This window comes from Diplotaxodon limnothrissa, linkage group LG16 (genome assembly GCF_057381915.1).
Source record: "Diplotaxodon limnothrissa isolate DT_005_m linkage group LG16, D_limnothrissa_male_GT1.1, whole genome shotgun sequence".
Classification (NCBI taxonomy): Eukaryota; Metazoa; Chordata; class Actinopteri; order Cichliformes; family Cichlidae; genus Diplotaxodon; species Diplotaxodon limnothrissa.
In genome coordinates, this window is record NC_140611.1 from 15,567,745 (window position 1) to 15,584,954 (window position 17,210).

General features: G+C 39.4%; 1 protein-coding gene across 1 annotated transcript; it reads right to left on the reverse strand.

The window, feature by feature from the left end:
* Positions 1 to 2,614: 2,614 nt before the first annotated feature.
* On the reverse strand, positions 2,615 to 13,735 carry LOC146615907 (solute carrier family 22 member 4-like). Its single transcript, XM_085374236.1, has 11 exons — positions 13,526 to 13,735; positions 12,204 to 12,422; positions 9,668 to 9,771; positions 9,243 to 9,397; positions 7,350 to 7,521; positions 5,968 to 6,094; positions 5,788 to 5,888; positions 4,591 to 4,805; positions 3,699 to 3,881; positions 3,365 to 3,500; positions 2,615 to 2,717 (listed from the first exon to the last, which is right to left on the reverse strand). The coding sequence occupies exons 1-11, from the start codon at positions 13,733 to 13,735 to the stop codon at positions 2,615 to 2,617; spliced, it is 1,725 nt and encodes a 574-aa protein (XP_085230362.1).
* Positions 13,736 to 17,210: the final 3,475 nt, after the last annotated feature.

Consider the following 17,210-nt stretch of genomic DNA (forward strand, 5'->3'; position numbering starts at 1 on the left):
GAATCATCCGTGTACAGAGTGGTAGCCTTTGGAGGTGGAAAATGGAGCCCCCATATAGGAGCCCACAAGTGCGCTTCCTTGAAATTTGAGAAGGTTTTATCCAGTTTGAGGCTAGATTTTTTTTTTTTAAGTCAATGTTTTTTTTGCCAGGTAGCCCAGAAATTCAGCTCTTACTGTGGTGATTGCAAAGGCAGGAAAGGACTCTTGTTACTCATTATAAAAAACATGTAAAGCATGTTAAAGGACAACATAAAAACAGCTGGCTTTATGATTTACATATTAAAGGGCAAACTTATTTATCCAAAAGCATTTTAGATAAATAAACATAAGATCACTTTGCTCTTATGTTTTGAAGGATGTTAGTTAAAAAGTTTCAAACACACAGAAACCCGGATAAACTGATGTGGAACTCCTAAACTAATCATTATGTGAAACTGTATAAAACGGTCATTGATCTGAGTTGTCATGGAGTCTTTATTTGTGGGTTAAACATTTTTTAAGAGGAACAAGTTTCCACACAAAGTTTGATAAAGAACCTTGAAACTGAATAAGTTAAAAAAAAAATAGAAAAACATGTAGAACAAGTTAAAACCAAAGAAAACAGGTGAATGTATGTTTCACATATTGAAAGAGGAAGGATAAAGTCCTGTTTTGTAGTCAAAACAATTTGAATCCTTAATTTTCTCTTTGTCCCTTATGTTTTAAAAGACAATACACAGTTTCAAACACACGGAAACATGTGAGAACAATGAAGAACAAACTTCTGAATTAACCATTATGTGAAACTGTGTGAAAGTTCATTGATTTGAGTTGCTGCGGAGTCGTTAAATAAGAAGCTGAAGTGACTGCTGTTACTCATTAAAACTGAACAAAACACGTACAGCAGGTGCATTCACATTTCACTTATTACATATTAAAAGAGGAAGGGTAAAGTCTTGAGTCTCTGTGTAAATGTTTGTTGATTTGTGGTGTTGTGGAGTTTCTATGATACCAGGAACATGTTTCTATTAAAGAATACATGCCGGGTTATTTCAATTTGGTGGCTGTGGCTGCCACTGAGGACAGATGGAGCTGTGCTGTAGTACAGTTCATGTCATCAGTTGCAGATATGTTATAGTTTAGAAGCTGATGCTGAACAGTTTGGCCTTACAGTTGACTTGAATGACAGTTCTGATCTATGCAGAGCCTAAAGTAATGTAATTAAACATATGAAGTGTCAAAACTGCTGTGCAAAAGCTCTATTCTTGGTACTTTGTTTTGCCAAAACATAAGAAAGAGGAGTAAAGATGATTCATTTAAATTACTGCACAAATGTTACAGTTTAAAGTTCCCATTTGAACCCACTTATTTGGAATTACCAAGCCTGAACCATTCAGATAAGACAGGATGGGTCTTTGCTGTCACGTTGTTTACTCCAAATTCTAGCCCAATCTTCTAAATGTTTTGGGATTCAGAAGATACGTTTTCCAACCTTCTGATGTCCAATTTTAAATCCGTGCAAACTGTTGCCTCCGATTCCTGTTCAGCTCACAGGAATGGAACTTGTTCAGGTTTTCTGCTGCTGTAGTCCATCTGCTTCAAGGTTCAATGTGATTTTTGTGCACACCCCTGTTGTAACAAGTGATTTACTGTTGCCTTCCTATCAGCCCAAAGCAGCCTGGCTATTCTTTTCTGACTTCTCGCAGCAACACGGTATTTTCACCCTGAGAACTGCTGCTGACTGGATATTTTCTCTCTTTTGGACCATTTTCTAGAAGCCCAAGAGATGGTGGTGCAGGAAAATCCCAGTAAATCAGCAATTACTGTTCAATTCAGTTTAATTTAAATAGGAGCCAACTCAAAGGTCTTTATGTTGTAAGGCAGAGAACCTACAATAGAAATTTCTGAAATACTCAGACCAGCTAGTCAACACACCAGATTCAAAGTCACTTTAATCACCTTTCTTCCCCGTTCTGAAGCTCAGTCTGAATGTCAGAAGACCGTCTTGACCATGTATACATGCTTAAATGCACTGAGTTGGTGTCTTATCACTGGATGATTAGATATTTGCATTAACGCACAATTGAACAGGTGTACCTAACAAAGTGGCTGGTGAGTGCATACCCAGTGGCTAATTGCTATTTGTGTCTGAGCAGTTTTTAATGTCATTTTCTGATAATATGTCCTGCTGGACTGAACCAAGGACTGAACCAAAAAATTGCAATCTAGCAACAAAAATCTTCATCTGAAATGTATATTTTCTGATCTTTATTTCTTAAACACATTCACATTCATATGACTGACAATAACGTTTATCTCAAAGGCACGGGTGTTTTAAACGATGGAGGGAAAAACGCTAAACTAGACCTTCATCGTGGTAAACTTTTCCCCCCTTTGCTTTTAAAAGGTAAAAAAATTACACTCATTGTGTATTAGCTCCCCTTGCTCTGTAATGTGGAGAGAGAAGCTGCTATATTGCTGGAGATTCTACGGTTTCTCTCACAGTCTTTGAAGATGATGGAGACAGAAAACAGTACAACCATCTTGTCAGAATGGACTAAGGTCTTTTGTTTCACATTCTGTTGTTGGTGGTAGTGTTGGTGAAGGCAGCTTCATTCATTTCTGTGTCCGAGTCTTAAAAGCGCGTTGAACAGATGATCTCAGGCAGAGACGTTTGGTCTTTAGCTGATTTCATGTCATCCTTCTGGGGTGGCTTGAAGGCACATGGCCACCTGAATCTGGAAGCAGATGAAAAGAGCTGCGTCAGTACGGCTGATTCTTTGTGGCTTTTTTTTTTTTTTTTGCCTTTTTTGTTTTATATGGAAAACACCAATATTTTCTACATATTGCTAGGTCCATATATATTTGGACACTGACAAGTTCTATTTTTTTACTGTTTTCTGAAACATGTTCCAAATATAGTTATATAATAGACATGGACATAATGTATAAACTCTCAGCTTTCATTTATGGGTATCCACATTCAAATTGGGTGAAGGGTTTAAGGGTTTCAGCTATTTAACAGGTGCTACCCTCTTTTTTAAAGGGACGAAAAGTAATTGGAGCCTTTGCTCAAAGGCTATTTCATTATGTCATTATCAATTAAGTAGATAAAACGCCCATCTGAGAAATTGCTAGAAAGACAGAAAGTGGTAAACAGTGGTGGATGATCGCAGGATTGTGTTAAAATGCTTTCGTTCCTCACATTTGCAATGCTTTGTTCAGCCCATTGAATTAAAAATGAAAGTCTGCACTTCATCTGCATCTGAGTTGTTTCATTTACAAACCTATTGTGGTAATGTACAGAACATTAGCGCTTCAAATATGCCCCTGAAAACAGAACACAACCCTCAGTAAGAGCAGTCATAAGGTTGGACAGACTTACCTCTGAATTGCTTGCATCTGATCGATGGTGTCGGGAAGCGGCTCTCTAAAGGTCTCCGGAAGAAAAAAGCAGAGCACGACACTGACAAGTGAGAGAGAACCCACAAGCATCCACGGCAGGAACTCGTAGAACACAGCTGCGGACAAGACCAAAGCAGATTATACAAGATTAGTGAAGTCAGTCTTTGTCTGCTACAGACTGCATCACTAACCTGCAGGTCAGTTTACTAAGTTTAGAGACAGGTAGCTAAGCATTAAGGTTGTTTTTGTTTTTTTTACTTATTTTCAACACACCAAGACTTCCCTTAAAGATAATCTGAACCCAAATATCTCACCCAGCTGCAGTAGGTATGGGGAAATAGAGGATCCCACTCTGGAGAGCATGGCACAGGATGACATCACTGTATTTCTGATGACTGTGGGAGAGAGCTCTCCAGTGAACATGTACAAAATGCCCGTGCCAACCAGAACACCAAATTTACCCAGCAGCACCAGGAACAGGGTGAGAGCTGGATGGCCTGGAGGGAGGGGAAAGAGCGTAAGCTTTTGAGGATGGAAACAAATTATTTAGAAACACTAACCAATAGTCAAAGAGCCTTCCCTCTCTTAAATGCCAGGCCAGATTTTCTATATATGTTATTTTCCAACAGCAGCATGCAGGTTGCAAACATTTAAGGCATATTTTACACATATTTTATAAATGCCCATGCTATACTATTGTTTGATCTGTGATTTTTGTCTGTTTTTTGGGGGTTATCATGCATAATAAAGCTTTTGAAGCTATAAATGACATGTTATTGTCGCGAAGTGAAAATCATAGTACACACACTTTTAGAAGGAGTACTAGGAGTATAAATGCACTATAACATGGTCATTTTAGCCAGGTAGTTGGTGGTTGCTAGGCAAAATGTTGATGTCATAATATCTGATATAGATAAGAGCCTTTAAAGGCTTGCAGTGTACCTGTGTGTCAGTTTTGTGTATTATCTGATGAAGAGTGTTTTCGAGCACTACTGGCATATTGGCCCAGAGATGAACTTGTGACCTGTCCAGTCCTGCTTCTCACCAAAAAAGGCTCTTAAGAAAATCAAAGTTACTCTGGGGCTTGGCCAGACAAACAATTATGGGTTCAAAATATTTATTGTTTAGATGAATTAATGATTATGTTCACAAAGAGAGTGAGAAAAGTGCAACGGGGGAGTACTAGATTATAGTGGTCTCACTCACTGTGCAGAGTGACCTGGATGAGGAAGAGTACTAGCGCCCCCAGCAGGGAGAAGCTGATAAAAGACAGGCGGCGGGAAAGCCTGCATGCACTTAGCCAGCTGACAGTGTATGCTGGTAGCTCAACAGCTGACAGCAAGAAGTAATTCAGGAAGGGGTTGCCATAGAGTGTAGACATATTGAATGACAACCCAGAATAGGTCACATGTGTAGAAAGCCTGCAAACAACAAGAGAACAAATTTTAAAAAAAAAGAGAGAGAAATTAAATCCTGTTAGCATCACTGAGACGCTGTAATGTCGAATATATCAATAAACCAAAACGTCGGTGACGTAGAAACTTGTCCAGCTCACAATCTATCGCTATTCACAGGTTATGATTATTAAAACAGCAAATGTGATGTGAACCTTGACAACAATTTGCATGAAGACCCATTAGATCAGGGACGGCCACATACAGCCACATTGATCTGAACTGGGATGAACCAGGGAAGCACCTCTTTCGGTCAGTTCTGTACTAGTTCTGAAAAAACAGGAATTTCTCTATGTTTTGATTGTTATTGTTTACCTATTACTTAATTACTTGGGTGTTGTACGAATGACAACAGGGGGTGTCTCTTATCAGTAGAGAAAAATTGTAAAACTTAAAATACAGTTAAAAGTCCAAAATGTCTGCCATCATTCACATTTTATAAAGTCATCCAATGGGCCACATTGTAGTCTTTGCAGTGCCAATTCTGGCTCTGAGGCCTTATGTTTGACACCCCAGAATTAGATGTTCATTATATGTAAGTTTAGTTAAATTCTGAACAATTCTGTAGGAGGAGGAGTGAGTCTTGTGAATTCTTGAGGGGCAACTGGATGGATGATGGATGCTTCATTACAGGATGAGCAATAGCAGGGTCCGTCGGCTGGAATAGCTAAAACTGCAAAAAAATCAAGTTTTCATGAGAATGGCACTAAAGGAAAGGTCACTGACTGTTCAAAGGGTTCAAAATACATCCTGATGATGTCAGCATGTCCAAAGAGATGTTGGCGGCCACAGAAGTCACTAGTAATGTCCTCCCTAGTAACCTTTAAAACATGGATTACTTCCTTTTAATGTTCTTGCTCCGGAATAATGAAACTATCAATTATGCTATACTGTAGTTAGCAAGAAAGCAGTTCCTGAGAGCACCTGCAGAGGAGAAGGTTCAACTCACCAGAGAAACCAAAGTATGAGTGTGACACTTCGAATGCTTTTGGCCTTTAGGAGGTCCAGGAAATTGAGGGTCTCAGCCTTCTTGCTATCAGACTGTTGAACCTACAGTGACAGAGAAACGTCATTGCAGTGGCCACAATAGTTTACAGTGTGGAACAAAGTTGATGTCAGAAGCCCTTACATTTGCAGAGAGGAAGATAACAGGAGGAGCTTCCACTCCGTTCTCCAGAGCCGCTGACCTTAACAAGCGTTCTGCTTCTTGCAAACGGCCTTTAGACACTAGCCAGCGAGGAGACTCTGGAATCAGCCTGGTGGACAGACAGACACAAATCTAGATTGTCTGCAGTTCATCAGTCAAGTCATCACTTAGGTGAAAACACATCTACCTGAGTAGACGGAGACAGTGTTAATTATTCATTAAGTTGCTGCTGAAATACATAAGTTCAGAATTTATCTCAGAACAATAAGAACACCTGTAAAATTAGTGAAAATGTACTCCAAATAGGTGTAGATGGCATAGTCATGCTAAAGAAAGGTATAAAGTTTCACTTCAAACACACATTTAGTGTTTGCTTAGTTGATCCACAGTAGAAATACAACATCCATGCTGAAAATAAATGAGCAGGAATGTGTGCTAGACGTCAGCGGGTTTGTCTTGAGTCTACAATCCTGTTTGCAGTATTCATGATCAGGATCTGAGCTGGGGCAATGAGGGTCCACTCCTTTGGTAGATAATGTGATCAGAAGGTCACATTCATTATAATATTTGCAGCCGAGTGTGAAGTGGCTGGGATGACTGAGACCATGCTTCAGTTCCATTTTGGTGGTTGTTTGTCTTCAAACTAACTATTGCTTTCTTTGGGTATTTCTCAATCTAGAATACAAGTGATGGGAACATGGACTATGAGATGGACAAGTGCATTTGTGTGGGCTCACTTGTAAAATGTGTGTTATGTCAGGTCTTTGTAGTGAACAGAGAGTGGAGCCAGAAGACTTTGGTTTACCAGTTTATCTATGTTTGCACCTTCAACTATGAAAACAAGTGTGACTGAAAGAATGGGTAAGAATGCAAACACACCAAACCCATTTTCTGAACTTTAAAGGGTTTGCCCCCTTTAATGATCTCATACAGCAAAATCCAGTTTTGCAGAAATGAGCATCTAACATGGCCTTCTAGGCATGCCCAGCATGAAGGAGACCTAGAGAGATTACATATCTCTTTTGTCTCAGGTTCCCCCAACAAGGAAGCAAAAGGACATCTGGATGAGTGGAAGAAAGTGATGGATGGATGGATGGATGGATGGATGGATGACGAACAGACACTAAGGTACACATTTAGCTTAATGTTGGTGTTAAGCATCAGTGTTGGACAATCGTACATGTTTTTGGTCAGAAAGAAAAATCTCATGATAGGCAATGAAAATGACCTAAAATACTTTTTACACTGAAGCGCATTTACACAAATTCCTCAACATTCTGTCTATCGCACACTCTCCATTAAGTCTAACTATGAAAATGTCACCAGCAAAAAAAAATCTTGATAGTGTAGTGAGGTCATTTTACCACCAGAGGGGGAGGCTGGCCAGCCCAGGCAGGGCCATTAACAGCGACAGGTGTTTCCAGTTTCTGAGCAAGTAGGCAGTAGCAGGAAGCAGCATCATACCAAATACATACATGAAAGGTAAACACATGCTGGCGTAGAGAACTCTAGATGAGCCAGCGAGGATCTCTGAACCTGTGGAGAAATTTCACAAGAGGGCAGAAGTTGTTTTTGTTTTTTGTTTTTGCCTGTCCCGTTTGGCTCTTTTGCCATCAGAATTATTGTCTAAAGGCGAAGAAAGATGCCCAACGGATTTACTTTACCAAATGGACCATCCCAGCCTTGCCGTAATGGTCCATTTGATTCACTTTTTATTGTTTATTTTATTTTATTTTCACTTGCTAAATACGGGACAGATTTGATTGGGGAAAAGAAAGGGGAGAAAGAAAGAGGGAAAGAAAAACAGCGGGGAAGAGGGACGTGGATAAAGGGCAAAAAACAAAAACCAACAAAATAAGCAGACAAAAAATACATGTCACGGCGGGGTGCGCCGGTGTGAAGAATGAGGTAGACCCAAGAGCAGACACGGTGGAGACAGAACTAGGTTTCCAAAATAAGGCAAGCCTTTATCGTGGCTGAAGGCATAACAAAAACACTAGGGAACACTGAAACTGGGAAAACTAAGAAGACAGAGAACACTGTGTAATCTAAAAAGGCTAAGACACTCTGTGAAGGAACTATGGAAAAACTATAAACACACAGTAACTAAGCAGGCTATGAAACACAGTGTCACAATAGGGGAAACTACAATAATACAAGATGAGGATAACAGACGATCTGACACTGACACAAAGACACACTGGGCTTAAATACACTGAGGAAGTCATCAAGGAATTAGAGACAGAAGGGGAACACAGCTGGGAGGAATAAGACCTAATGAGACAGGGGGGAACAAAGCTAGAAACTCTGACATAAGACAGGAACATGAACCTTCAGAGTAAAACAGGAAACAGGACACCACTAAACAAAAACGCAGACATGACACTGAGAGACAGACTAGACACTGAACTAAACCTGGAATAAACATGAGAACAAAAAACCTACGAACTAATCCCTAAACAAGAATAACTGAAATATAGAGTCATAATCATCATTATCATCATAATAAGAAAAGAATCCAAAATGCAAAAACACACCAAAATATAACAACTCAAAATACTGGGTCAAACTGACCCAGAACCATGACAATACATATATCAATCACCTGGATCACCTGTTGAGAAAGAAAAAAGAGAAAACAAGCAGAAGAAAAAAAAGAGCAACATAATAAACAACATCACGATGATCTATGGGAATATAACAGTAAATACTAAATATTAAACATTATTGTGCAGCACGTAAGATCGACAGCGCACAGTGTGCTTTGAGGTAGGAACCAAAAAGGGTGTAGTTTGTATGTGTGAGCACCCGTGTGTACACCTGTGAGCATGAGCGCGCTTGTTTTTAAAAGGTTCCCTCATGTAATGATCTGCTAGAGGGTGTGGGGGGGCCACAGCCCCGTCCACCAGCGCATGAAGCAGGTATGGAGGAGATCAAAACTCCAGACATCCAGAGGCCCCCGGAACACAAGAGACCAACAGAGGGGCAGCTGCGCCACTATCCCAGAAAGAGCTGAGGAGAACCCCAGATGAGGGGTCACTCAGCAGCCGTGGAGCAGAAGCCAGGGGGGGGGGTTGCAGTGACGTGCCTGTGAGCTCCGCCGGCAGCCAGTTGTGCCAGAGTGACCGAGCCCCAGGCCGAGAGGCAGAAGTTGTTGATTAAAAGGTTTATTTTTCAATGAGATTTGATTAAGAAAGCAGCAGTACAGCATGCAGCCAGTGGAAAGTAGTATCCTGAAAACAAGAGAACACACTTACCCAATACAAACAGAACTATGTAGCTGGTGAGCTGACCCATGCCAACCATGAAGAAAAGCACAGCGAAGACGGCCCAGGACTGAGCAAATTTCAAAGCAAGGCTGAAGATACTAAGTGTGGCAATCGCACCAAAGAGAACAGGCTTCCTGCCAAACCTTTAGCACAAATACAACAAAAGCGCAATCAGCCACATGAGCACATATGTTCTTCTTTTTATATATTTATGTTTTTGGTTTTTTAAAAGGAATAAAGCATTAGCAGCTAGCATGACCACTATCCAAGAACGCAACATATTTTATTTAGTACAGTGTGAGCTAGCTCACAGCTAACTAGCAGACTTGTTTTAATGAAAAACATTGCATTTATGCTAACTTTAGAGACTTTAGAGACTATAACTTTAGAGAATTGTTGAACTGTAAATTTACCGGTCAGATAGCTGTCCAGAGAGGAAACAGCCACAAAGTCCTCCCAGAAAGTAGATGAGAGAGGTCAGTGGCTGTTTCCACCGGTTGCCACACACAAGGTTAAACTAGAAGACAAGGAAAACATATAGATATCTTGGCGTCATTCTAGACCCAACATTATCCTTCAAGAGTCACATAAATAAAGAGTCCCAGGTACTTAAATTTAATAATCGGAATTTTAATCATATACGTAATAATTTAAATATGAATGTTGCAAAAACTTATTTTTACTCAATGATCATCTCTCATATGGACTATTGTTTGACGTCCTGGTCACTTGCTTGTCCAACAACACTTAAAACTATTGAAAACATTTATAAAAGAAGTTTAAAACTACTTGACAAAAAACCAACTTCCCACCACCACTGTCATGTGTTAAAAAAACATAAATTACTGAACTTCAATAACTTAGTGAAACTTAAAAGAGTGTGTTTAATATATAAAGTCTTACACTCCCTTGCTCCACCACCACTAAAGCAGTTCATTAGGCATAAAGAAAGCTCAGACAGGACCACTCGAGCTACAATCTGAGGAGACTTGTTTATACCCCACAGACGGACAGCATTTGGGCAGAACGTCCTCTCTGTTAAGGGAGGCCATCTGTGGAACAGTCTTCCTCAACCAGTTAGAGAATGCTCTACACTCAATTTGTTTAAGGCAAAGGTTAAAAACGGGTTATGGACAAATCAAGTGTGTGATCATGTATGAGTTGTATAGTTTTAATGTTTTATTTGGGAACAGAATGGTGTGTATGTGTAAGTTTGGTGATGGAGTTTTTATTATGAATGAATGATGAATTTTTATGAATTATTATGTCTATTTTTTTTATGTTTAAGGACAACAGATGGAAATTAGCCTTTGGCTATAATCTGGCATGTTTACATTCATGTCTTTTTTTTTTTTTTACATTTATGTTCATTAACATGCACTGTCCTAAATAAATAAATAAAATAAAATAGATATTCTGAAGCAGGCATAAAAGCATAAAATATCGAACGCGTACACTGGAATATAAAGCAAACAGGCGAATGTAACCTGCAACTGGAAGGGGACTCAGCAAGCTCGCAGGCCACTGCTCGGTCTCACAGTTATACAGAGCACTACTTTCTGTCTTCCAGCTGTCCCTGTGCAGACTGTTAGCTTCATTAGCATCCATGTTGCTTTGTTTAGATGGGTTTGTAACATCAGTTTTTCTCTGTCCTGATTTTACTCCTCAGGCTGTTTGATTTCTTATTCCTGTCACTGTTTGTATGACCACAAGTGGCATAAGGCTAAGCTAACTTTAGAGGGTTTCCTCAAGCAAAAGCTTCTCATAAATCACTGTGTGGTAAAGGATTCGATGTTGCCTTTACTGACTCATCATCTACATCGCCTAGTTGCCCTGATCTATGTCTCCTGCCTGTTTTCTTGGCTGACTGTTTGCCCGATGTTTTGCTTTCAGGTAACTTTTATTGGCTGAAACTGTCTGTTTGAAGTCGTCTCTTTGGAACCATTATTTGTATCCTGACTTTGTTCAAATCACTGTGTGGGCTTAACACACCACAAAAATAAAATTCAAATATTGTAATTTACACGTAAATTTACTAAGCCATCCTATTTATTTATTTATGTATGTTTGCCTTTATTTATTTATTCTATGTTCCATCGATGGAGTTGCTCCTCCTATCCTATCTGCAGTCATTTGAGGCAAACCATCAACTGGCGGCTATTGTAACAAGCTCCAGCTGGTTTTACAAACAGAAGCTGGCCAAATCATTAAATCCAGTTATTATAGTTCTATATTTTCTAGTTCGTTTTCATGTTGATTTCATTTAGACTTTTCAAAATTGTTTTTATTGTTCGAGCATTTTTAGTTTTAGGTAGTTTTTTTTTTCTTGGTTTCTGTCTCAGTTTTAGTCTTTTCAGTTATTATTGTATAGAGGGCATATGTAAAGGGCAAGATTTAGAAAAATTATTACAAATGTTTCAATAAAAACAGAGAACTGTTTGAAAACAGTCTTGAAGACATCCAGAGTCTCAATAAACATGTCCATGACTACTGCATCAGGCAAGTTTTAAATAACAAACTAAGATAAAACTAAGATTTTTTTTATTTTAGTTCATTTTCCAAATTCACAAAATCGTTTCAGTTTTAATCTTTTCGTTTAAATTGCTATTTTTATTTTAGTTAACTAAAATGTTTGTTTTTTTTACCCTTCCAGTTTTAGTTTGTTGTTACATTTTAGTTAACTGTTATAACCTCGGGACATATTGCATCCCAGCTAAATGTGCTCCAATATAAACACTAATACAAAATAGTGAGGGGGACACTTGACTTTAACAGTGAAAATGGGGGGGAAACGAAGTATATATATATATATATATATATATATATATATATATATATATATATATATATATATATATATATATACATATATATATTATTTAACCAGGAAGTCCTTTGTGATCCAGGGAGATTTGGATCTGAACAATATCATTTAGACAGTAACAGTACCTCAGTGACTACAGTCGACTCGTAGTGCTCTGTGCTGTAGATCCATCCATCTTTGCACTCCTCCTGCTTCAGGCTGGACAGCATGACCCCTGCGCTTGCTCCGAGTGCAGAATAGTTGTAGATCTGGCCTAGGTTGGGTCTGATTCCCAGCTCAGACAGGTTTTGCACCAGGTCCAGCTCATACCGGCTACAACTGCTTCTTTCCAGCTGCCCGGCCACCTGTTGAGCAGGAAACAATATATTTGTTATTGCCAACTTGCACTGCAGCAGCAGGGAGGTGACATGTGCCAGAGCAGGCTACATCGGTTCAGGTTGAAGATGGCGCCGTCGAGTTCGGCTGCCGTCCTGGTAGCTCCGCGGCGACTGTGTTTTTATTTTGTTTTATTCTGTTTTTCACAGTCGGGGGGGAGTATTTTTTAGCCAGGAAAAACATTTCACTGTATGTTGTACTAGCTATAACTACATGTGACAAATAAATAAAGAATTGAAGAATTGAAGAAATTGGAGGTTAGACCAGTTCTGACAAAAGTGAGGATCACAGCTGGATCCAGAGCACCGATATAAAGTAAAGTTTCACATTCCCTTCACATTGTGTGTGTATATATATATATATATATACACACACACACAATGTGAATGCTTAAACTTTTATTGTTAAATTGTTATTATTTTCTTTCCTCTACATTTATGCATCAGCACAATTTCAATTATTGTCTGGTGTGACATAACAGCAACAGCAGCTGCACGCCCCTGCTGTAGTTTTTCATTGTTTTACTGTGAGAGATCTGAGCGCTCCGTCCACCCTTGTCTCATTGCTGATAACAGTTTTCATTGAGAACAGCTGAGAACGAAATCTTGCATGTGTAGCTTCTTAAATATCAGTTTCACTGCTTTGCGAACAATAGTTACTTTACCTCCTCTGTGCTGATATGTGTGTGGGAGTTGAAGAAAAATGAACAAACGTGAGGACAACATGTTACTGACAAAGTAACCGTCATGAGCTTGTGCAGTGCAGGGGTAAATGACTTGGATATCTTGTTGCAGATTTAGGTGAGCTGACTGTTTTAGTGCGAGGCTCTCTCACGCTTATATTACAACAAAGTAATTCAACTACAGCTGCAAACAGCAGAGGAGCAGTGGGCAGAATAAAGGGCTTTTGTCATGTTTGTTAGCAGCAACCATCAGACCCACAACAACTGTGTAAACAGGTAAAATTCATCTGCACTGACAGAAATGACACAGATGACTATAAAGATTGTGTGTGAATGAGTGATTGTTTTTGACTACTCTGTGAATTACATCCAGAATCATTCAGTTCTTACCTGCAGTGGGATGCTGGCCTGCATCCAGTCCTGGCTCAGGTTCCTGTGTGCTGGGATGTAACACTGGTGTGGGGGGGTAGCCAGCAGAAAGATGACAGACAGGATGTTGTACCCGGCAGGAAGACAGGTGACACACAGCAAAAAGAAGACTTTCATCTGAAACCGGCCCCACGTCCCAAGAAATGAGATGGATGCCTCATAATCCTGCATTTTACTGGCCTCTGTTGTATTCTAGTTCACTCTGCTTGTTACTTCTCAGCCTTTAGTGTATTGTCACTGAAGAAATTCAGTCACAAATGATTAAAAAAACATTAATACTGTCACAATAATGTGCATACAAGTGGTAAAAAAAAATACCAATAAGGAGGCCAAATTAAAATATGTGCAAATCACTTGTGTTGCGTCAAAGAGAAAAAATCCTCAGCTACTGCTGCATTGAGTGCAATATATCGTGGCTGACTTGATAGAGTTATTGTCAGTGTAGTATCAGTGTCAGCTTCCGTCTGGAGGAGCTCGCTGCTGCTTCAAAACTTTTATCCCTGGCAAGAAAAAAGAACTCCACCTCTAACTCCTCTCATTCTCCTCCTTAAAAATCTGACTTCACATTGAAGCTACTCATGACAACTCATCATACCAGAGAGAGAGAGAGAGAGAAAGCAGGCAGCTGAGGAAGAGACAAAGTGCCTGTTTTACAGGTGAAAGGTCTAAGCAGAGCGAGTGCAGCATTTAGACAGTTGCAATTTATTCTTTTTTTTTTTTTAAATCAGGTTCTTTGGTTCAGGACATTCAATTTGAAATAATAAAAAAACACACTACATTAACTCTCTGAGCACTAGGTTATTATCAGTGATGATCCTGACTCTAACCATGTTTTATCAAATTTGTAATTTGTTGTTGCTACTTTTTGTGTGTCTCCAAGTACAGGGTTAGGGTTTCGCCTATTGTCATCAAACCAGATGACAATAGGCATCCTGACCTCAGCAAGAGCCTGGCAGGTATCGGTCAACCTCGAACAGCAGCTGAAGTTCCCTGATCACCCTGCAACCAGACGTTTTTGTCTGGTTTCATCTGTCTGAATCAGATGAGCAATCCGTGTTTCTGGAGCTTGTGCAAAGCTGCTGAAAGAAAGCTCTCCAAGGACACTGGACTGATCACCAGCTGTGAGTAGACAGGATGGTGAGCCAGGTGTCTGCTGGTGGAAGCTGGGTGCAGGGGTTTTATGGTCCATTCTCATGGCCTTCAGAAGTTTGGGCATTAAAGTAGAGAGGAAGATGTCTCCAGACAGATGTTTGGACACAAACCCAAGTTTGGATGAAAGAAGTCACTGTGTCCCAACACCATATTATGGAACAAGTGCATTATATGAGGTTGGGTGATTCAACAGGATACAGGAGAACCTCAAGAACCAAACATGTTAATCAACAAAATTGTTAAATAAAAAAAAAAAGAAGAGGAAGATAAGATGTTCAGCAAGCACTAGGACGCTTCATGCAGAATGTCTGTTTTACACACTAGCTCCACTACCAGGATCTGAATTGGCAGTTCTTCTAGGCTAAACGCCTTGCTGTCATGTAGACAAACCAAGCTCAGAAAACAGACACTAAAGCCTCTTCATGATTTTATATTTTTTGTATATTTGTATATATCTGTACAAACATTTTTGTCATCTGATGTGTTCATCAGACAGTGAATGTTAGAAAGAAAGCACTCAGGTTTTGTCAATGGATTTTGGGAGGTGTTTTAATAATAAAAATTAAAAAATAAACCTTTAGAGGCTGACTTATCTGTTTTCAAACATCCAGACCTGAACTTTGACAACGGCATTGCCCAGTGGATGAGTGTATGAAAATTCAAATGAGCAGGTGCATTCAGATGGAACAGTCTTTAACCCACCAAAGTCCATCCATTTGCATTTGAGCTAGTCTGCCTCCTACGTGCTGTACCCAGCAGCACCCTCACCTAAACCAAACAGAGTGGTATCTCTGCTGTGTGAGAAAGGGCAACTTCAGGATGATGTCCTGACTTCATTCACCTGACGCTGAGTTTACGTGCCAAAACAACTTATGTTTGATCAGCGACGAAAGCAGGAAATTAAAGTGCCTACAAGCACATATTGATGATCATTAGATCATGCCTATGTCAAAATGTTTTTTAAATAGCTTAGTTCAAGTATCTGATTTCATGTTGCACAATCAAAAGAAAACAGATGGACTCTACTGTTGGAAAAAACTGCAGGGAGAGTAAAACCACTCTGCTGACCCACGTGAGTTAGCTTTCAGCAGGACTGTTTTACACAGTGCTGCTTTAAAGCATCATGACTAACATAGGTATATATAACAAAAACATTTGGTCATAATTCAGTGTTGCGTAGGGTCTGTGTGACAGCGTTTCTTCATCGAAGTCTTCTTTTACTTCAAAAAGAATAAACACGGCTGATGTAGGATATACAGCAGTTTTTAATGAAAACAATTTTTTACAGGAATAAAATAAGAGAAATGTTGCATAATATAATTTGCATATTCACATCATAATAAACAATTTTCGTTAAAAAAAGAAGCTGACAAGGGTTCTCTAAAGCAGGAAGACTGGAATATAAAGGGAGACATCTTTCACATTCATCTCTGAGCGCACTTCAAACATTTCCATTCAAGGTCAACCGTGAAGGATTTGAATGAAGAGGGCTGGCTAAATGTATCGAAGCTGAACCGTGTGCGTCACCAGTTTTTCCTTCCCACTTTCAAACCTGAATGCGCTTTTAAAATATATTTGGCGAAAATTGACAAATAACACATATAACACTCCACCAAACTATGTTTTGTAGTTATCTCAAATATATGAGATGCTTAAAAAGAAAAAGAAGAAGCCCTGTGTGTAGTAGTTTGGGTGAACCGCTCCTTTAAACATTTAATTTACTTCACTGTTTGCATGACATTGATGTTCATGGAAATGGGCTCTTTTGTTGAAAGCAAATAGTCAACATTTATTCCAAGAATGCACACACACTCAAACACAAACACACTCACCATTTAAACAGTGCATCCCAGTTTAATTCATACCAGTGTTGCAACTACAGGCCCCCGAATGTAAAGTCTACCAAGCCTTAAGTGCTGAGAAAAGCAGCATCTGATCAGTTCAATATTGCACCCTGATGACATCATGGGACAGGAAGTTGAGAACAGCTGATTTGATGTAGAAGAGTCAGACAGCCATCATTAACACAGATTTGACACACAAGAACTGAAGTAAGTTACTGAGCTGTGAGATCAGTTACTGCATAGAAAACACACACACACACACACACACACACACACACACACACACACACACACACACACACACACACACACACACACAAACTGTTTGTTTGTTACTGGAAGACTGAGAGGCTTCAAGTTCTTCAGGAAGAGGCAGGAAGACATTTAAAATACTGACCACTTGAAAACACAGAAAATTCAATATTGACGATGACGATTTCCAAATGTGAGGGTTACTGACTTTTTCTGCTCGTGTCTCTCTTTCTGATACAGTCTTTTAGCTGTGAGGCCTGGTGTGCTTTTTTCTTGCCATGGCAACAAAAGTATTTACATAAAAACAGCGTAGTGACATTCACACCAATGCTGTAAATGTGCTCGTGTTAGCTATTGATCATTTCTAAATGTGCTAAATTTCTAATTAAGTATATGAA

What these genes read in the sequence shown, in the direction of transcription:
- LOC146615907 (XM_085374236.1), bottom strand. Translation starts at nt 13,735, where the DNA reads ATGCAGGATTATGAGGCATCCATCTCATTTCTTGGGACGTGGGGCCGG. An exon ending in AGGCCAGCATCCCACTGCAG is followed by an intron (nt 12,423 to 13,525) that starts GTAAGAACTGAA and finishes CCTGCTCAACAG; the next exon opens with GTGGCCGGGCAGCTGGAAAG. An exon ending in CCCATACCTACTGCAGCTGG is followed by an intron (nt 3,501 to 3,698) that starts GTGAGATATTTG and finishes TCTTGTCCGCAG; the next exon opens with CTGTGTTCTACGAGTTCCTG.